The following is a 22,491-nucleotide window of genomic DNA, read 5'->3' as shown; positions in this document are numbered from 1 at the left end:
TTCGTAAGTGCGAGGGGAAAGAGAGCGAGAGGCCTGAAAGGAGAGAGAGAGAGAGAGATAAGCACGCGAGGCAGCCGCGAAGAAGATTCTACTCGTCATTCAGCGAAAGAGGTGATGCATGAGTGGAGAGCTTTCGGTGTGGTTAAGTGGCAAGTCTGTGCTCTCTCGCTCGCTGTTCTCGTTTCATGCGATATTATTAGGTTTCATCAATTTCTTATTTCTTTTTCAGACCATCGACAATGTTTGATTCTGTCAAATTGAAAAGTACTCATCGCGCCAGCGTTCATTGATTCTCTTACTATAGTTACCAACATCAATACTCTGTATTGATTTTCCCAATTGACAAATAAATTAATCGTGGGTATTATCGCGAGCTATAGGTGCCAAATATTTGTCTCTGAGCAGTATTTTACACAGCAACCTCGCGAAATCGCAATCAAACGGTATTTTTGATGATTCATTTGATAGGTAACGAGTTTAATGGTTGAATGATGCATTGTCTTCTTGGCGATGAACTCAAACGCCGGCCACATAAATATTCGAATCGCAAAACTTACCATTAAGATCCAGCGAATTAAAAGCAATTGTCAACCAATTTAATATTGTATTGATAACGTAGGTAAACATATGTAGACAGTGTTCGATAATCTGTTTATAAATAAAAGGCGCAAGCCAGTGAAAGGGTCGAAGAAGGAAAAAGCGCAACTGAAGAGAAAAATCACAGCGGGAGAGAAAACGTCGGAGGCGTGGCAGCGCTTTGCCGCTGCAAGGGAAAAGTGACAAATACGCATACACGCAAAGGAAGAGAAAGAGTGAGTTGGGAAAAGATGAGCTTTAGTACAAAAAAGTGAGAAGCTATACGTATGTATGTGCGAGCGCAGAGAGGCGAAGAAAAACGTCGTCGTCGCGGAAGCTCTGACTGCGTCTATGTGTGTGTCTGTGTCGACGCACGCTGACTTTTATTGCAAGACGACGACGAGTCTTGTGTATGTATATAAAACGTACTGATACGAATAAAGAGCCGAGTGAAAAGAAAGCTTCTTTTGCTTCTGAGGTATACACAAATATATAGACGTATATATACTTGTGAGTTTCGCTCGCTCTCTGTTTTTTTTCTTATTTTGACGTACCGCGCATGTGAGAACTTATGGTGGCATTTATCCTACAAGAAAAGTTAAGAAATGTGAGGGCGGATATGTGACCAAGTGATTGAGAGTGAGAAATTGCTTCTTCTAAAAGTAAACTACTAAGAAAAACAAATCTTGAAATTCTGTTAACAGATAATTAACGGTTTTTTCCGGAGATTCGTTTAGCCATAAACGTCATCGGTCGCTGACAAGAATGTCTAAAAATAAATCAATCAGTCTAAGTCATTAGATCTGGTAAAGACAGATTAATCGATAATAATTACTTAACAGTATTCTTTTTTCTTGTTACAACCTTTCAAAAATGTTCTAAAAAATTACGAGTATTATTAATACGAGCATTCATTATGGAATTAATTACACAAAAAGTATGTAATAAATTACATGCATTAAAAATACTTTTCTGGAATAATTGGTAGTTCTTTACCTGGAAAATGCAATTGTTTGTAAAACAAATGTAACTCGATCGAACGATAAAACAATTGCATAATTTTACGACATTTAATTTTGCATTAAATAATGAAGAAAAAACATCCGCTAGAAAGTATAAAGAAGCGCGAAAGAAATCTGATATTTGTCTACAAGCACATCGCTGCGCATATACAAGCTGCTCATTAAAGTTAATGAAAAAAGAAGGGTACTAAAGCACGACAGAATAAAGAAAAATACCCACGCTGGAAAACACAGTAGTGAGAAAGCGAGAGAGAGAGAGAGAGAGAGAGAGAGGGAGAGAGAGAGAGAGAGAGAGAGAGAGAGAGAGAGAGAGAGAGAGAGAGAGAGAGAGAAGGTCTCTGGCGACAGGGAAGCGATAAACGAAAAGCAGTATATAGCAGCGCTCCTCTTTCTTTCCCTTTTCAAGCGTAACGTCTGCGCCCGCGTCGAGTATAAAAAAAAAAACCAAAAAAAAAAGAAAGAAAAGAAAACAACAAGAAGCCCACAAGAGCGAAAAAGGTGCTGGTTTGAGATAAAACCAAAATAAAAGGTAGGAGAGAAAGAGAGTCTACGAGGCCTTTAATTTTCTGAAGGTAGCTTCCGGACGACGCATAATACGCAAAACAATGGGGTTTATGCGCGCCCAATAAAGAAGAAAAAAATGCAGCCTTTGCGAGAGAGAGAGTTAAATTATTCCAGACTGCTCTCTTTGTACGCTGTGCTACAGAGTCGTTTGCATGAATGATCGTGGTTTTTCTTGGACATAAAAAAAAAATGCGAGAGAGGAAAACACGCGCGCGCACAATAACATACTGCTGTGCTAGAGAGATTTTTTTGTTGCACTTGGGTTTCGCACGCGAGGGAGAGAGGTGCGTCAGTTTGCTTATGCAAATTGCTGGTATATAGCGGGCACGTAATTAAATTCTGAAGTTTATCAAGAAATTTTCGGGCCGCACAGCTTTTGGCCCAACAACGAAAATGTTATTAAAACTTGGGCTCAACCGCGTGTGCGCGAGCGCTTGTGTAATTCAGCTGTCGTCGAATATACGCACCACAGCTCTCTGTGTACGTTGGTATCTTTTTATGAAACGTATTGGACGGAGAAATTGGCAAAAAATTGCAAGAGAGACAAATAGTGAACGTTAACGTTTGTTCAAAGTTAATAATTTGTCAGCTCAAATTGTGATGTCGACTATTGTTTCAGATAAAACTTGGATTGTACACTCGATTAATTTTAACATTTAAATATCTCATTTATCCTTATGTACCGGCAGTTTATATACATATTTTTATTCCTAACTGAACGTTTTACGAGTTTATTAAAATTATTTTAAAACGCTGCCTGCAGTTTATTACCTCGAGAAATCTGCACATAATGATTTCGGAGCAACCATAAAGTATCAGAAGTAAATTAGCTTTTACGAAAGTGCAAACGTAAAACTAGCTTTACGGTCTCAACCAATAATTTCGAAGCAATTCAAACACTGTCTACCATTTCAAAAGATAAAACAAAAAGAGGAATTATAATTTTCACATTTCGACGCCAAGCTAGTCATAAAAATGAATGCGATGGACGTGCAAAGCATTGTCAAATATCCCCTTAAAATCATAAAAATTGCAACTGTCGCGCAAGATTTCAGTATGTGCGGCAATGCCGAAGCTGAACGAAGGCGCGCTAAGCAATAAATTGAACAGCTTCATAAGCGCGTGTATCCATAAAACTAATGTCGCTGTAGCTTGGCAGGCCAGCGGTGCAGTAGTCGAGTCAAGTCGCCGTCGCACACAATTGTGCGGAAAAGTTTTACGACGTTTGTCGGCACAGCAGCGGCACCAGCAGCAGCAGGCCCCAGCGTAGGTATGCCGACAGCCGTAGCAAATGCCCCCGTGAGTATTCACAGCCGCTCCGGAAAATCTGGTGGCAATTAATACCTTATAGCTGAAAAGCTCAGCGGTGCAGAGGCAGCAGCGCGTAGCCCACCTAAGTGTTACTATATATATATATATATATATATATATACACACACACACGCGCGCACGCAAGATGATGAAGAAGAAGCCAGGTGTGGATGGAGAGAGACCACGTGGCTAGTGGTGGGGAGCGTTGGCGCGTCGTCCCCGCCATGAGCAGCCAAGCGACGCGCGCTGGCGGCGGTGGCGGCGGCAGTTGACGTTGAAGCGTTGAGATAGTCACATTGTGTGTTTTTCTCTCCATTTCTCTGTTGTTGTTTAATATATATACACACGCATGCTAAGTTTACAGTGCTGAGATTTAGTGCAGTTGTAGTAAGTGTGTAAAAGGTGCGACATATCTGTGTGCCAGAGTGTTGTTGTTTTGTTCAGTGTAACAAAAATCATTAAGGATATACTACTCGCACGTGGGATGACGTGCGAGTAGATATTCCGCCAAGTGGGTTCAAAGCTGTGGAAAAAAAAGCTGCTCGGCTCAGCAGCAGCCAATATTCCGGCGCTCACGAGGAGCGACCTGCCCGAGGCTAGCGGGGGTGACAGCTCATCGTCCTCTCCGAAGCCCAAGAGCAACAATACCAGCAGCAGCATGTATCCAAACGCAGCAGCTGTGGCCGCCGTTGCTGCCGCACGGCATCCGGTAACGTATATTCCATTTTTCTCTCTCTCCTTCTTTCAAACTACTTATTATCGACGGCATCGTGTAATTTTTGTTTTCCTTTCATTATTTTTTTCTTCGTTTCTTGTTACGCCTAATGCGGTTTTGTTGATCTTGTAAAAACACGCGAATCGTTTGTTACGAGTACGAAAGAATATTGCAAATTGGCCTTATTAGTGTATGTAATAGGAACGCGAGCTCACGTGTATCTAATAGAATTATTCCTAAATAACATTTGTTACGGAAAACAAGCGTCACTCTGATTTCACACGCTTTCGTCGACGTCGTTTAATCGCATAATTACTAGTGTACACACGAATGTGCACGTTGATTAATGATCTCTCGCTCTCCCTCTTTCCTGGTTGGCATTTCGAAACGGAACGAGTACATATGTGCAGTTGAAGTACTCGGAATGAAAGAAAAAAAAAACGTCGGAGACGCGACGCTGGAGAAGAGAATCGCATGCATGGAGCGCTTGTCACGAGGAGCCACTTGTGCACGTGCATATCGTTAGATTAAAATCTTACGTGCAATGTGCCACCGTTAGGAAAAAAGTTTACACTTGCCCTGTTAGGTTTTGAGAGAGATGATAACGTAATATTCCATCTAAACTATTTTTCTTGATGCGCTAAAGAGCCTCTACGTCAAATCAGACATACATATATTATATTTTTTGTGTGCGCCAATCGTCGTTGCAACTCTTCAAAGATAACGCATATATAACAATTGTGAAGTAATTTCGTGTTCTCAATAAATCGACATGTAGACGAGCGCTTTATGCGTTCATCGATTAATCAGTCGTCGATAAAAGAAAAAAAAGAAAGGAATCGCGAGTATTATCGCGCATTATCGGTTCGCATGATTTGTTTGGAGTGTGTACGACAACGCTAGGAAATTCAATTTGAATAAAGTACTCGCAACAGCAGCAGGACAAGAGAGCAGAGGATGCAATCTGCCGGGTGCCATGTGGTTTTACGACTCTCCCGGGTATCGCAGTTGTTGTTTTCGTTCAACTCTTTCTGCCTACTTCTGTCTCGCGTGGCAATTTCCCTTGGAAAAAGTAAAACGCTTTCTATATACACAGGTACACGTTGAAACATGCGCGTGCAAATACAGCCATATACTGACTTTTTTCAAAGAGAAGCCGTAAATCGACAAAAGTTCAACCAAATGTTGTTTTATCAAAGACGAAAAAGCAAATTTTGGTGGAGAAAGGCGCGCGGATATTCCGCAAATACGGGGGAATTTTTCGTAAATACAGATATTTTGGCGACAACGCGAGCTTATTGCATGGCCACATCGTGTGCGCCGCGGATAATAAAGTGAATAAATGTATTTTGCCGCTGCGTGGAGATACGGTTTGTCAATTTCGGGATATTGTGGATATCCCGTGGGATATCCGGAGATGATCGGTAAATTTGAAACTTTATACGGTCCGTGCGAGCAACTGAATTTCGATATAAAAATGTATCCTAGTGGAACGAATCTTTTATTTCTCGCTTCCAAGAATTATGTATTTTTATACTCTACGACCCCTTGCCTTGCGAAAAAAAGGTGTGAAATTTGAATAAGTTTCCGTCGTTGGAATTTCTCCATTTTTTGCCCGCACTTCTCATTATAAAATCGAAACCAACACCTAATCCAGCCGAACACAAATCAAATCACAGGATGCATCACATAAAAACGTCCTACATTATTGAACCTCCTCGATTTTCAGTTAAGAAAAAGAAGATAGAAGCGAAACGGTCACACGACCTTCTCCAATTTCCGTCGTGTAGCCCGCTCGTTAATATTTCGCAAACATCAGATCGTGTTGTCTGCCGTCAGTTCGTTTGACCCTCAAAAAATGGGCCTCAGAGGTCTTTTCGACCTGCGTCACTTATACCTGCGTGCTTTTTGTTATACCTCTTAACTTTTCACGGTCCGACATGGATAATCCTATTAGCTCCCTTGGTCATCCATGAAATTCCAGGTTTTTCGCTTGCCATAATGTAAATACAGGTGCCGACGTCTCACGCCCTGTGGAGAGGAATATTTGAAATGGAACCCGCACTACTGAAGATACTACAGTGACGACACCGAGAGAAAGAAAAATCGAGCAAAATCTCCTACACGCGATCGAGTGTTCTCTCCATATTGATTTTCAATGCGCGCGCGCGAAATTTTTACGCGTACTCCAATTTCCGACAGCAGCGCAAAAAACAGTTGCGCGCGCAGCATCGATTTCCAGTGCAAGCCGCAATAAAAGCCGAGAAGCGTAAAAAGCCCCCCCCCCCCCCCCCCCAACCTCGCGCACATAAAACGATCTCCTCTTGTGGCACAAAACAGCTCTCGATTTCTCGTGCGCGCCCGTAAAGCGAAACTCGTTAATAACTCCACCACTATGATGACGTTGAAGGCGACACACCTGCGAGGAAGTGGGTTAGACGTTTGATACGTTGCGCACATGCCGTGCGTTTTGATCGCCTCGTTCCACCGCCGTTACGCGTAGCGCAGAAGTCCACCGCCCCCTCCCTTTTGTTGTTGATGCTGTTTGTTCCTGATGTGACGTACAGTTTATTTTGTTAAAATATCATATAACGCTTTTTTTACTCTCTTATATTGAGCTGCTGCTGCTGCTGCTACTGCTCATTTTGGTCTTAAAATATTCAGTGAGTTTGATCATTAAAGGAGTGGCCGATGTGAAACAACATACGTACACCGAAAAGCACCAAAATACGATGTAGTTCGGATGCTAATAGCATTTTCGGATCATAGTGGCATTTTTAATTTACATGGCGCCACCTAGATTTTTTTAATGCATATTCCCTCGCTGAATATGAATTTCAAGGGTGACATTCGATCCGTCGATTAAGTAAATTGTTTCAAACAATTTGAATATTTAAAACTTTATACCTTTTGAACTAAAAGATAGTTTCATTCCGAAGAGTGAAATTTTTTCTTTATTGATAATTACTAATAAAAATATTTTTTCATTGAAAAGATATTGTTAATTAATCCGCTTGTAGTCTTATTTTGAAGAATATAGTGCGTCCTATATTTTCTTACTATCACAAATGATTTACAATTATTGATACTCACCTATAAACTTATATAAGCGGTAAAACGTGGAAATTATTCCTGAGTTTTCGCTAGCTTATTTGTTCATAAGCTTATAAAACATTATATACAGAAAAAACCTTTGAAAATTATAAATATCATTTTACTAACAGATTAATAATTGATTGGTTTTTTATAAGAATAACAAATGTATGCGTTATCGATGTTTTGATAAACGTTGCGCCGAGTCAATAATCGAGCATTCTTAGCTATAGATGTGTTCATTTTTTAATTTTTTTTATGAAGTTTCAAATAAAATGCAAGTATATAATTTCAAGACCCAAAATTATGAACATTATGGGCTACTTTTTCAAAACTGAAATCTCTTAATACTTTTAATGAAAAAAAGGCGAAAGATATTAATAAATATTCAGAGCTACAATGCTTTCTTAGAAGATTAATTAAATAACACAAACGAACAAAAATAAAGTTTTTACAGATGAAGAGACTTAAGAATTTGTTATATAGATGTTCCAGATGAGCTTTAACTATAACATAAAGGTAATTAAATCGTAAAACAACATAGTTCAGTATATCCAAATACTAAATATATAAAATACAACCATTTGTTGTCGTAAAGAGTTTTATCTAATTTTACACACACACATACACACAATATTTAACATCGAATATTGGACGACAGCTGAAATATGACATTTATTTAAATGATAGAAGACGATAGAGTTTGTTTATTATTTAAATTATTATACTATCACGAAAATCAACCTTTCTAACGTTTATTTAATTTAACTTATTTAAAACCTAATAATCAACTGCAATTGAATCTCGTTAACTCGAAATTCAAGGGACAGACAATTTTGTTCGAGTTAGACGAGTTCCGAGTTAAAGAGACTTCGCATTAAAAAGTGAAATAAAATTAAATTCCAATTATGGAGGTTGTGAGGTAGATATTTGTTTTTATTTAAACTTAACATTTATTTATATCATTATTTTAAAACATCGGTTTTTTAGTTTGAAATTTAATTTTGAATTATTGAATTTCTAGTATATTTTTAATAGTACCATAGATAAAAAAATTTTAACATCAACATCTTCTGATCTTTTTATATATGATCTATTAAGGGCACGTTTCACAGATTCGATAGCTCACTTCTGGAATATTTAAGAACTTGAGTTTTCAGCGAGGACTTTCCAGGATGACAGTAAAAATATAAATACTAATGGCAACTCATATTCAATAATTTTTATATGTACATCTGTAACAACTTTCATTTTCACAATTCGAGTTACACAGGTTTGTGACTTTCTACGGTATTCTAAATTGCACTTGAAACACATGGAATGAAATGGAAGAGATCAGTAATGTAGCTGTAGGATATATCAAGGAATATGTGCAAAATAAAAAGAAAATAAGCTGATTGATATTTTCTACTATAAATTTCAATCAAAAAGAAAATCCAAGTGTGTCGAACAAAAACAAAGTGCAATCTGTCACTCCAGGCATCGTATTTTCTTTCAAATGAAAAAGTATCAAGAAGCAGTGTATCTTATACAGATTTTTCATGTGTAAGTCTTCAAATAGCAAATTTAAGTTAGCATCAATATCAACCAACAAATCTCCACACATAAAGTTTTATTCGATAAAACCTTTAATATGATTCTCCGTGCAAGCTATTGCATTAAACTTTTATCTACAAAGTCGATGCAAGTAACTACAATAAACACGGACAAGTATGAAAATATTATTCAAACTTAGTTTGGGTTAACAGAATTTCAATAAGTCTCACTTTCAACTGACCAACCTAACAAATCTGGTATTGACAATATCACTCAGAAAAAATTGAAAGTCTTATGAATCTAGTTTATGGCAAGCTTAACGTTAACTAATAATATTCTAAGGAAAAATTGATAAAATTCTTTGATCAATTGGAAAATATATAGCAAAAGAAGCTGAAAGAGGAGCGTCTACTAATTCTCTTAGTGAAATATAAGATGAAAATATATGATATTTTCATTCAGTCGAAAGAGATACCCGAGAGATATCGCGGCACGATAGAGATAATCCGTGCATTCACGAAAAAAAAAATAAAAGAGAGGAGCGAGTTGGTCTGGTAATGATCGATAACGAAGATTACAATTTATTCGGGCCGATAAAATTGCTCGGGCGAGAGGCGTGCGCGGAAACGAACGATTGTCCGTCCGAACGATCAGAGGCACTCAGCCATTATTGCCGCTCGCTCTGTCGCGCTAATGTGTGTATACTCGCTCGGCTCGAAAATTTCACGCCTGCATTTTGCTAATGCGCCCATCCGCGTGCTACTGCTGCTGTTGCCTCTCTTGCTCGCTAAATGCAATTACAAAGCTTGCAAGCGCGCGAACCTGATCTCCCCTTCGCGCGTGCACACGTTTCGGTAAACTTTTATTATATGTTTTATTTTTACTCTCTCGATGTCACATGCTTATCCAATGCTATTCTGTTTGCCATTTACAATTTTGTCCTATACATATTTACCAGTTTTCACTTTATTTACATTGACCCTTTCGTTTTATAACGATAGATATCTTTAATAATAAAATAGTATTTTACATACCTCGCTATTAGCAATGCCTGATATGCATATTATTCAGTTGAGCACTTGACGCACGAAAGTAAAACACATTGTTACATAAAACTGAGCCACGCGCATATTTTCATGCTCGTAACAGCGGCCAATTACGTTTTATAACGCGATCCGTGCAGGCCACGAAAAAAAAAAACAGAAGCAGCAGTTTTATCAGCGCAAAAAAAAATACGCAGGCCTCGTTTACATATTTCCGTACATAACTCGCGTGCCAATGACACTTAACGCTTGATGGCGCGCGAGATCGCAATTACGAGCGACACGCAATCGGTTTTATTTTCCTTTCTCTTTCTCTCCATTTCAATTCGAAGAGACGCAGGTAATCCGACTTGCGACCGAGTTTTCCTCTACGGTCAAGACAAATAGGCGAATCCTATTTTCTCGCCCCAAGAGAGAACGAGAGGGACAAACAATGCTTTCGGTCTCTCGGCCGATTATGTCGATCGACCCGACTGCTTTCACGTGACAAGGAAAAAAGTTGGAGGCTTTTCCTGAGCCGCTGCTACTGCTATCTGCTGTTCGTATGTTCTTTTCTGCTCTTGTTGTACTTCTTGCTTGAGCCGCTCTTTCTACGTGAATTATTTGAGTTACAATGGCTTCGAGAGTTTCCGAGAGTGATATTGGATTATTGATTTTTTTTCTTACTGCCGCTGTCGTATACTTTGATAGAAAAAGAAATTGCAACTTTTTTTCGTTGGTAACTAACGTTGATGAAATTGTTATGAATGTAGTAAAGGTGACATTTTGCTATATAATAAGTGTATTGTTATAATAAATTTAACAGTACGTTTCGAATCTGATAAAATTTAATTCTGATTTATAAGTCTCGTTATTTGAGTCATAAGGAAATCCATTTGATCTTGGCAAAATAAAAATTTCTTTACTATGAGTTCTATAGCTTACATTTGTAATACTATAAAAAAAGATCATCAACAAATTCAGAATATTCGCCTGGCAAACAAACAAATCAATAATACATTTTATCTCGTTAAATATCATCTCATTTCGCCAACAATAATCATCATTACATTAATATAAAAAAATGTCCCCCCTCCTCTTTCTCTCTTTTTCTCTCGTAATTTATTCACAGCATTAATATACTTAACTAAATAAATACGATCGGCGATCGCGGCCTCTCGTATCGAAAATAAATACATTTCAACAAGCCAATTATTTGCTCGACTGCTGTTTCTCATTACCGCAGCAGCGGCAGCCTTTGCCTCGCTCCGAAATACACACAACCTCGCGAAACTTGCGTTGTACTGTACATAACCGATATCAGTTTCGGCGCAATCACAACACCGACTTCCCCATCTAGATGTTTATATAAAATATATTAGCCGATAAATTAATCAAACTTTCTCTCTCTCACTCTCGCGATTCCCGTTTGTAAAATTTTTCGTTCGCTGTTACCATCGAAAGCCAATGAATTGACGTCGATTTTACAGATATACCGAACGGTTTTATAAGCCGCGCCCCTCGAATTGTTTGCGCGCGTTATACGCGACGTTGCGCAAATATTATTTCTGTCGCGCGCGAGAGAGCGAACGCTTTATTGATCATTACGAAATTGCAACACACGCGTGCTCCCCTACTACGTACTGCTGCTGGACTATAGCGTTAGTGCTGCTACCGGGAAAAAGTTTGTTTAGCTTTGATTAAATGTAACAAATTTGACGTGCACGCGCGTTCAATTATCAGCCTTGATTGCATGCGACGCTTACGTTTCGTCGCGACTAATCTAACAAAGCCACAGCATCCTCGAAGAAACATTTATTTATAATAGGAAAAACAATGCGATAACGGTCAGCCGTCTTGTTTGTCTCGAAATTCTCCAGCATACGAAAGGTGATAGCTCAATGTGCTCGCGTCGTCGAGAAAACGAAACGTAAAGTGGCAACAATGCGGTTATTGATCGGCTGCATATGCGTGTGTGTAGTCTATCGACTGGAGAAACAGTGAATCACGAGTCGCGCGCACATACACAGAACTAATCAGACGTCGTGTCGCGTCACGAGAAAAACATTCGCAAACGAATGAAAGAAAGCGAGAGAAAGAAAAAGTTGAAGAACTATATTTACATATGGAAACGATTATTCGATTGACACGGGCAATTGAACTGTGTGACTTGGGTTGTGCGGCGTTCACTCGGTTAATACCTTAAATGGCCTAACACACTTCATTGCCCTTTTTATATACGTTGCCGTTCTGTTTTTCTCCCTAGACAGCATTGCCGGCTGTGCAGGGAAAGGCGAAAGAAGGGTGAGACAAAGGCGAACTAAGTATGTGCGCGCCCCTTTGTATTATAACGCGCGCCAGAAGCTCAAATGGGACTTGAAAAGTGCAAAATTCACGGCAGCATGAATTTTGAACTGTTGCTTTTTTTTTACTCTCGTTGAGTGCAATCGATAATTGTTGTTGGATGTTTGTGCTTCCAAGTAGCGATATTGGGATAAAATTTGCAAATCTTATAAACTTTCTTTTGTCCTGAATTTAAAAATATTCTTGGATATTTACTTTCTTGAAGATTGAGAGTAGAACATATTTTCAGTACTATCAACGAATAATAGGGTATAGAATAATTACAAACTTGTCTATAGTTATACGCTTATGTATTCAATAAATTATTTGCAACCTACAGAGCAGTTTAAGCATATTATACGCTTTACTTAATGGTCTATTGTGCGTGTTTACCAACTTCATGTACATACTGTTAAATATTGAAATGCAGCGTTGCCGCTAAAAAGAAATTCGCTCAAGGTCCCTAGAGATTATTACGCTATATTAAGTGGAATCATATCTAGGGACCCTGAGAGAACTTTTTCCAGCGACAGCCCAGTTGAAATGTGTATTTAAATTTCTCACTCGCATGCCCGTTGCGGCTTCGCTCGCATATATTTCCAAAAAATTAGTTTATGCTAATTCCTCGTAAAATAACATGTTCCCTCCGCAAAAGTTTGCAGTAAAAGATATCGCGTATTCAAAGATTCACTATTTTGCCACCACATTCATGTCATTGCTAACCGTGTCATTCAGTAATTTAAACCTCTGAATTTTTGAATTAAAAAAAATTACATTTTGGCGGAATTCTACATTCTGAGATCTTGAATAATTAAAATTTTAATTAAATAACTTAAAAATTAATTATACTCATAAGGACAGCTTCGTTATGAGATGCGTTAACATTTTGTTTTTTCATCGTGAATATAAACATAAATGACAGCTGGAAATTACAGTTGGCTTTTTAATTTGTTTATGAAGAATGCATTGCTCGAAACATTTCAAGAATGATTAGTCACACTCTAGATATCAATATTTGTTAAAGATAATTTTTTCGAGCATTTTTTATTTATATTTTAGGCAAACAATTCGAGGGAAATCGCGACAAAGTTTTGCGATCAATTGTATATCTATGGATATCGATTAGGTGGGGGAGGGTGGCTTAACTGCTCGTGTCATACTTGTTTCCTCTCTGCAATCACAAATAATAACACATTGTGGAGACAAAAAGAAGATGAGAGAACAAAAACAAGCGAAAACAACGATTCATCGCGCTGAAAGAAAAACTCGCGTGGTCGCGCGCGCACGCAATCGATCGCATCTTTCTCGGTGTTAAATATTTATTCTTATGTGAGTGCACAGCCGCGTTCTTCGTGCAATTGCGGCTTAAGTAAGACGTATAAAGCCGTCCTGTTTTTTCTGCCGTGGCTTCGATGGTGGCGATGATAGATTCACACAAAGAATAGTGATTCGCAGCGTTTATGTGAATTATCGGAAAAGCTCGTGTCGAGAATTAAAAGAGGTGAAAGATGACATAAACACTCTTGAAAAAGCTTTGATCGAGCGCAGGAACAAGCTAATCGCGCTTGACGATTACAGCCAACTGCGTGAAATTGGCAACTTCTTTCTTTTGCCACGGCGAAACATTTAATACCCCGCGGCAGCAGTGGGGGTTTGGTGTATAACTTTAATAATGGAAGACCGCGAGTGGCGTCGAAACTTTGGAAATATTTCAGCCGCGAAGCAGAAGAAGAAGCAAGAGGAAACCCGAGAGTCGGCAAACTCTTGCGTGAAACCCACTTCGAAGCGGTGCAAAAGGGGGTTGCTGCTACTGCTTGCAAAGCTTGCGCGCTCGAGGAAACTGAAGAATCCCAAGTCAGTCTCGTATTACTTTGCTTCTCTCTTGCTCGCTCGCGTGTGTGTGTGTTCTTTTTTGCTTCCTTGGTGCGCACGTTTCGCTTCATAAGTTCGCGTGTTACGCATTTAAAGCCAACTTTCCTCCGAGAACCCCGATACTCTCGAGAAATACTGTTTGCTGTTGAAATTTCTTTCGCCGTGAGCTAATCGAAGCAGTTACTTTGCCAAATTAGCAGTCCATTTGGCCAACAGCTTTCCTTTTGTTTTAGTCGTTTCTGTCAGGAGATGGATTTATAAAGTTCGAGGATATCGAGCTGGAGGTTGCATAAACATTAAAATACGTTTTAGAAAAATATAAAGAATTGTTGTCAAAAAGCAATGTTACCATTACTAATTTTGCAACATTCCCACAATAACGAAAAGTCACTCGATGCATGTAAAAAAACGAAAAATGGATACCTCCAACATAGTGAGCAAAGAAAAGAAGTGATAAATCGTTGGTTCGGACGGTGAGGGGTGCGGGGAGGAGGGGGGAGGGGGCAAAGCTCATATCCTGAAACAAGCCCCCAAGTGGATATCGAGTTGGAACTATTTTTCCCAGAGTAATTTAAGATGTCGAGGCGTAACAGAGAAAAAGAGAGAGGAGAGCAGAGTCGGAGCCAGCAATTAGCGACTACAGCGGCGGTCGAGGTAAAAGCAATGGGCCTCCCTACCACACGTATGAAGGGAAGAGAGAACGAAATCCACCTACCTACCTCTCTCTTGGGGAGGTGGGTGGGAGACACCACTACTACCGCTACTACTACTGCACGATCGTCGCAGGCCGTAATTGTATTATACGAGCCAGAGCTTACTCTTTGGCTGCTGCTGCTGCTTCCCTCTTTCGCGCGAATTATCGCCGAGGGGTTCGAGCGACGACGAATTAATCCTGAAATCGAAGGGCTTCAGGCTATTTAGTCGCTCACGCGCGCCCATGTGTATGTGCGGCTGCGAGGGTGAGCCGTTTCATTTCCTGTCTGATGTAATACGCTGCGGGCGATAATGCATCCTCTACGTCTGTGTATGTATGAGTTTCTCGTTGAATGAGACGAAGAAGTTCGGGATGGGTGAACTCGAGTTAACTAAGTGAGAAAGATATGCTTGTGTGTTCCTAAAATTTCTACGGTTATTTACAGTAGTTTGGCTTTTGTGAAGGGCAAGTTTGGGGCTTCAGTAACAATTCTGTAATTTATTCTACAGTTTTGGTTGGAAGAAAATTTGTCAGGCTATCAACCTATGCAACTTATTGTATATACTTTGAACGCGTATTTTTATCTACAATTCTTACTCATATATTGCCGACTGAAAAATTTATTTATAATGATTCACGATATAATGAGTTCTCGGCAATCGAGGAAATAAACGCTCAATGACTAATCATTTTCCTTATCTGACAGTGCAACGCACAGCCGCACGTACGCGCACGCGCACATATCTCTTTGGCTGCTGAAAGAACATTCGATTGAAAAGTAGTACAAGTGTGTAAAACCAGCAATGTAAAAAAGAGGAGAAGAAGCGACCTCGAGGGAATTTTTTTGTCATCGCTGTATAACAATTAGAGCAGCATATATGTGAGAAGTTTAAGAGGGAGGGGGACGTCAAGGGATCAATTTCCAGGTGTACGGTTATTTTTACGAGGCCTCTTTCTCACTCTATCTCTCTGTCTGTCTGTCTGTCTGCCTGCCTGCCTGCCTGCCTGCCTGCCTGTCTGTCTGTCCACAAGCACGCAGTCGCACACCTACGTAGACAGTGTCAATATTGACACTACATATACGGTGACAAGAGTTTGATCATCTGTGTGTGCGCGACAGATGCGTGTTAAAAAAAAATATAGAAGTGAGGTGGTCAAACAAAAGAGCTGAGCTCTTTATCGTTGCGATTTCGTCGATATTTTTTGTTATCAAGGTAATGTCCATCGGTCGTTCGCCGTGAATAAACATCGTGCCGAATTGTAAATTCAAATGTGGAGCGCAAAGGTTGTAAATGATGAGCGTTCGCGGGAACAAGTGCAGACTGTTTATGAAGCTCGCCGCTTGAACACGCTCTCTTGCGTCAAGTTTTTTTGGGGTTCTGCGTTTGTGTGTTTGATAATGCAGCGCGCGGCGCGAGGCGATGATAAGCAAGTTTTACAACGTGACGTCCAGAGGCTTGCGAAGGTGCGCGTCTTTCGGCGTGGCTTTTGAGAGAGACGGCTGGAAATTAGGCTGAAGTAACATTTACTCGCGCGACGATGAAACGAGAGTGACCAGAAGCTGATAAATTGCGTTCACTTTGAAATTGCAAGAGCATGATAATGACGTCCATTGTTCTCTGTCTGCCGGGGAAAAGATCGCGATTATTGACGCGATGACTCGTCGGAATTATTAACGAAATCAGAAAACGATATCTTGGAATAAGCTCAACCTTTGCCTGAGCTTCGAATTACATTTCTAACCGTCATCGCTTCGCGGCAGTTTTCTCAGAGATTTATTAATCACGCGACAATGCACCTTAAACCTGCAGCAAGAAAAATAATCCAACCGCAATCCTGACTGTTCGCATCGCAACAACCGCTAATAACAATCATCGTTTCTCACATCCCATTTCTCTTCTCCATCGAAAATCACGAGAGACTTCTCGCTCACCGCAACGCAAGAAACCGCAAAAGCCAATCAACGTAAAAACGAACGCACATACATAAAGATACACATGCGCATGGCATAATCAGCAGCTTCTTTTTACAACGACCAACTGTCCGATTTTTCTTAAGGAAAATAACTCATCGATCCGCGAGCTCAAATTACGCGTACACCAAAGTCATTTCTTTTTTCTTTTTTTTTCGGGCGGACGTGGCTAAACACTGCGCGCGCGCGCGCACATACACACACATGTGGGTGCCTTGAAGGGGATATCCTTCGCGATATGGTAGCTAATATTTGACGGACTGAGCACACAAATACCATACACCAGGGCGTCACGGCTACTCTCTGTTGTTTGCTCAACGGTCACCGGCGACGCTCATCGTTTGCGCAAGTGTGTGCGTGCGCTCGCTAATGCCTGAAAATGCCTATCCTCAATATGGATTAATCGATGAGTAAACATTCGATCCCATTTTTCTTCTGTTTCATTTGTCCATTATTTAATAAGGCGTTAACAATTTCAAGATTACTCGACTTAATCGGCACGAGAAGAAAAACGAGAACAGAAAATCCAATGAGACGGCGACGAATAAAGGAAAGCAGTGTGACGAGCGAGTGTTTGCGTTCCATTTGACAAGTTAGAGAGAAAGAGAAAACTGACGTAACGTACGCCTACACACACTTTTGAAAATTGGAACTCTCTCGAAAAACAGTACAGTACTCTCACTCACTCTCTCTCTCTCTCTCTCTCTCGCCTGAGTCAACATTAATATTCCCGAATGCGCTCGCGTATGGTTATTGCGCGCAGCTCAAATATTTTTCCCATTTTTTCCAATCGCGACATTTCAGCATACAATTCTAATTTTTTTTTTTTTTTTTTTTCAATTTCCATCGCTGCGACCTACAAAACCCGGCTGCCTCTGCTGGTAGCTATAACAACTCCAGACAAATAACTCCCGCGAGAAATAGAATTCTCGAGCTGCTGCTGCAGTTCTTTGGCGTGCAGTTGTTAGTGTTTTGCGGTTTTGCCCAGTGCAAGGTCTCTTGTGGTTTTATCGACGTGGAACAGCGATGGTTTCACCTTTTCTGATGCGAGTTTCTTTCCTTTTATATGCTCTCCAGTACGACAAAGTTGTTGAGTAAATTGAATTATATCGATGAGCTCTGACTGAAAATTATTGTTTTTCGATGAGGTTTTTGAAAAAAATTAGATTGAACTATATACTTATTTTGATAGAGAAATCCGAGCATCGACTCTCAGGAAAAATATATTTTCTCGTACTTCTGCAATTAAAAAATTAAAGAAGAAACCATCCCGTACCTTTGATTCGCACTCCATCTTTTCAAATATACCGCAAAACCCTTTGGAGCCGTACACTTGGCCAAAACCGCAAGCACGGGAGAGAAAAGATGCGCGAAGAAAAAATTGGAATTTCTGAAGAATACAATAAAACGACCAGCCCCACGCCTTTCCAGGTACAACGCAGTTTAGTAGTATTAGAAAAGACTCACGCAGCAGCAGCAGCAGCAGCAGCGGCAGAGTCAGTAGTAAGAGCAGGGACATGCACACACGTAGAGAGCGTCACGGGTTGCGGGGCAGCTTGGCGTGGCGGTTAGCGAACTATCTCAATTTGCCTAAGCCGCAACCGCAGCGACCGCGAAACCACGACTTCCCTCTCGTCCGTGTGGCGTGGTGGCGGCAGCGGCGCCGCGCTACTTCGGACTCTCCCTTTCGCTTCTGCGCCAGATGAGGGTGGCTCGCATGAGCTGGCTCTGGAAATCCGAAACGAGAGTTGGCCGGCGTCGCTGCACCGGCCGATTATTCGTGCTAATTAATTTCGGCATTTCCAGCCCGGCCGAGCCCCATTCCGGGCCGCGCGCACGCCTCGGCTTTCGAATCATTACGCTCACGTGTTGCATGTGCGCGTAGCGGCCGGCGCGCGACAAACAGCGGGCCTCGATTGCCCTCTCAGCATTCCATATCCAACGTTGTTTCCGTGGCCGCTCTCGGCTCGGCTCGGCGCAAGCCAATTATCATGTGCCGCATTGTCGCGGGCAGCGCGGTCCAATTCTTTTCCACGGCGCCCCGTTGTAACGCTTAATCATTTGCATCCGAACGCTCTCCACGTCGTCGGTCGGCTCGTTAAGCCACTGCGCGGTGATTCTGCCTTGAAAGCCGCCACGACATCGCTTTTAATCCACCTACTTGCGCGCAGCGACTGTAATGAGGTGCGCGACACAAAAGGAAGTAGCCTGCGACGCAAGAGACATCGACCAGGCGTGGGCGAGTACGCGCGGTCGTCGACGAGGGCTCACGGTGCGGACCGGGGGCAGCCAGGATTGACGTGCCAGCGACAGCAGCGGCACCGGCTCACGGTCTCGCTTGTAGCGCGTAATCCTGGCGAACACCGCAAACACGTAATTAACACTTGCTTCCCTCGGCGCTTCCTCGTGTAATGAATCGTTGCGCCTCGCTTCGCGTATAGAATATATATCGTGACTAGCGATACGCGTCCCACTTTCGACACAGCAAGAGAGGAGCAAGAAATCGTTAACGCCCAATCGCGACTGACCCTCCGACGACGACGACGACGACTACTACACTTGCCATTGTCAGCGGCGCCGCCGCCGCCTCGTTGTCTCTATCGATTGCTTTGATTGTTCTCTCGTCCCCTCTCGGAGGCTCGATCACTGTCCGTCCGAGTCGTCGACAACGCGAGAACCCTCGCGGCAAAGTCGACAAACGACTCGCTTCGAGCGACGACGAAAGAAAACAAGTCTCCTACTAGTAACATGCAAGCGCCGGATAAGAATTGTCGTTTTCCGAACCGATGCGCAAGTTGATAGCCAAGGCCGCCGAGGCTGTCGGAAAAATGCGACAGACCGTTCTGCCCCTTTGGGAAAATCGCGAGGGCGAGGCCGAGACCCCCGCCAAGTACGTGAGCAAAGCCGAAGCTTTGTTCGGATGCTAATAACGAGCGACGGCCGAGAGCAGACAACCTCAGCAATTAGGCGCGACAACAATTGACGGCACATGCGAAGCGGCTGTAGGTTAGCAATTCAATCCGATATGCGCGTATAGTCAGAGCAGTCGATAAATCGCCTTGGTTGCCTACGGGGGCGAAGGAAGAATGAGGCGCCGCGATGCGGTTTTATCGCTTGCACGCGCGCGCGCATACCGTCGCCCGTGTCGCTCGACAATGCTCGCGCGTTAATTGGTGTCCGAGTGCTGCTCTCTCGGTCGCTTGCTTGCAGAAATTCATTCAATCGCTCGCGAGCGTTTTTGCGATAACGAACGCTCACGTGGCTATGAATGAATGATAGGCCAAAGTGATATCGGTCACAATTTTCTTTCATCTTTGACATTCATTGACTGACTGTGCAAAGATGGCCGGAGAATAACAATGTATATATATATATTTTTTTTTTCTTTTACGATACTATTACTTAACGTTAGAGGATGATACAGTAGGCCTTAGAAAGGAATCGTTTATTGAAATAGATAAACAATCGGCTAATCCGAAAGTATTTCGAAAGACCATCAAATGAGATGACGTTTAGAATCGTCTTTAAGTCACAAAATGTATTATTTAGTAGAATACTCGTTAAAGCCGTGAAAAAAATACGAGTAAATCTACTTAGAAGGAGAGAAAAATCAAGTCTGCAACGCTCTCACACGCCTCGAAGCAAGCAGAGCAAAAAAGAAACGAAGAGCCCTCGGTCTCATTAAAAAACCAATAATTCTCCATAATCTCTCCGATCCGACCCCGTCCCTCTTTCTTTTTCTCTCTTATTCTTTCTGCTTGTTTCTTTTTCTGTTGGTCCAGTGTTCTGGGCGCGAAGATCCGATTTAATTGGTATACGTGCCTGGAAAAATCTAGTGTATCGAAATTAGACCGATAATTTATCAGTTCGACAGGTTTGCAAAAGCAACGCGTTCCCCTTATTGCCGCCGCGACGTACTAATTGATTGATCTGTCCCGTAGCTCTGGGAAAAACAAGTTTGTAGACTTTCACGGCTTGCATGCATACATATTCAATAAAGCCGATAATCAGCGATTAGCAGCATTACTCTGTCTTGCTTGCGATAAGTCTAATCCATTTCATTTGCAGCGATGTAATAAACATGTCGTTAAGAACTCCCTGCAGCCAGTTCGCGTAATTAAAACTCCACTCGAGCGCTAATTATCGTTTCGCAAGCGAGCGTATTTTTCGCACCTCGCGCTCCCAACGAAAAAGAAATGAGGAGGAGAGGGGGAGTGGGCAAAAAAAACCGAATGGCGGACCGTGCAATTAAATTTTATTTACGAGGCGTCGCTTCGGGCACGCGAGCGAGGATGTTTAACTTAATAATAGATATGCACGCGAAGAGGCATTGTGCGATCGCCGGGAGGGCGCCAAGCATGGATTTGCATTCGAATGCAGCCGTTACGTTCTTCGTCTCCCCCCCCCCCCCCCCCCCTCTCTCTCTCTCTCTCTCTCTCTCTCTCTCTCTCTCTCTCTTTCTTTTTCGTGTTTTGCTTGCTGAACGAAATTGGCCGCCGCCGCCACCGCCGCCTCCGCCAACTACGACGATTATTTATCGACCGTTTACAGATTAAGTCTGTTTTTCACGAGACTTGGAATTTTTGCCTCCTTTTTTAGCGTTGAAATGCAGAGAGTTTGCGTGACCTTCTGTTATGTGTCGTTGTTGCTAAATGTTGACTTTTGTTTTTTTCTCTTTGTCTTTTCAGGTGCCGCCGCAGTCTGGCCAACCATTCAAATTTACAATCACGGAATCCTGTGACAGGATTAAGGAGGAGTTTAATTTTTTACAAGCACAGTATCACAGGTGAGTTTCTTTATATCTTACAATAATTGCTTACTTTTCATTAATATATCTCTCCCTCTTTCATTACAATCATGTTTTTCTCATTCCCTAATATTATTTAAGTAATTTAATGCAACAGTTATTTTTAATAACTGGATTTGTATTTGGACAAATCTTAATATTATTTTAAATTGAAATTATTTATTTCCGTGAAAAAATGAAATCTATTCGTTATAGTATTATTACGATGTGTGTAATAGAGAAGTAACTTAAAAATTCATTTATATTTTATCGTTAAAACATTCATGATAAATCAATGTTTTAAAAACGTATTTTATATAAATAGAACACGCCGAATTACGTATCGAAAGTATATCTAAAATTGGCCAATTCTTGCAAAACAAAAGCCACAACGATCATAATATTTACATCAGCCGCGAGTATACAGATAAAAACTGTATGACTCAATAATTTCCGTGGCCGGAATGATCCAACATTTTCCTTTCTCATCTCATCTCTCACTCTAACAGTGTACGCATAACCGTGATTTATTAACTTTGACCTCTATCACGTACGAACGGGAGAGATAAGGCTGTCTTGCTTCTTGAGCAATCCACGAAAAAATGAGAAGCTAAAGAAGATGAGAAGCAAATAAGAGATAAGCGTAATTACTCGGAGAGCAAAAGTACGCTTTACATAAGTACTTTGTATTTTTTTTTTTTTTTTTTTTTGTTCTCTCCCGGCACGTCGCGTCGCGGCATCATCGGAAATTCACCGCGTGGCGCGCAGCCATCGACGCGTATATATACGAAATTGCTCGACCTCATATGCTCGTTAATGTGCGATCGTAAAAGGCCTCGGCCTTTTACAACTGCACCCTCGTATACTCCGAGGATACGAGCTGCACTTACCGTGTTTTACAAGTGTTAGTCCGGAATGAGGATTCGCCTTCACTCTTTTTTTTTTCCGCGCGCGCGCCCGTCTATGTTTCTTCTCAGCGGCGCCA

At 41.4% G+C, this 22,491-nt stretch overlaps 1 protein-coding gene across 1 annotated transcript in view; it reads left to right on the top strand.

The window, feature by feature from the left end:
- Window positions 1-3,760: 3,760 nt before the first annotated feature.
- The window catches only part of LOC131673854 (protein groucho-like), a 42,982-nt gene continuing 24,251 nt past the window's right edge, over window positions 3,761-22,491 (top strand). Inside the window, exons 1-2 of the mRNA XM_058952193.1 lie at window positions 3,761-4,182; window positions 21,409-21,506. Coding sequence (XP_058808176.1) covers window positions 4,132-4,182; window positions 21,409-21,506 — 149 coding nt within the window. The 5' untranslated portion in view covers window positions 3,761-4,131. The remainder of the gene's footprint in view (window positions 4,183-21,408; window positions 21,507-22,491) is intronic.

This window comes from Phymastichus coffea, unplaced genomic scaffold (assembly GCF_024137745.1).
Source record: "Phymastichus coffea isolate CEN01 unplaced genomic scaffold, Cenicafe_Pcof_1.1 PCOF00201, whole genome shotgun sequence".
Taxonomy (NCBI): Eukaryota; Metazoa; Arthropoda; class Insecta; order Hymenoptera; family Eulophidae; genus Phymastichus; species Phymastichus coffea.
Note: the sequence above shows the minus strand (reverse complement) of the source record. Positions and strands in the feature narration are given on the sequence as shown.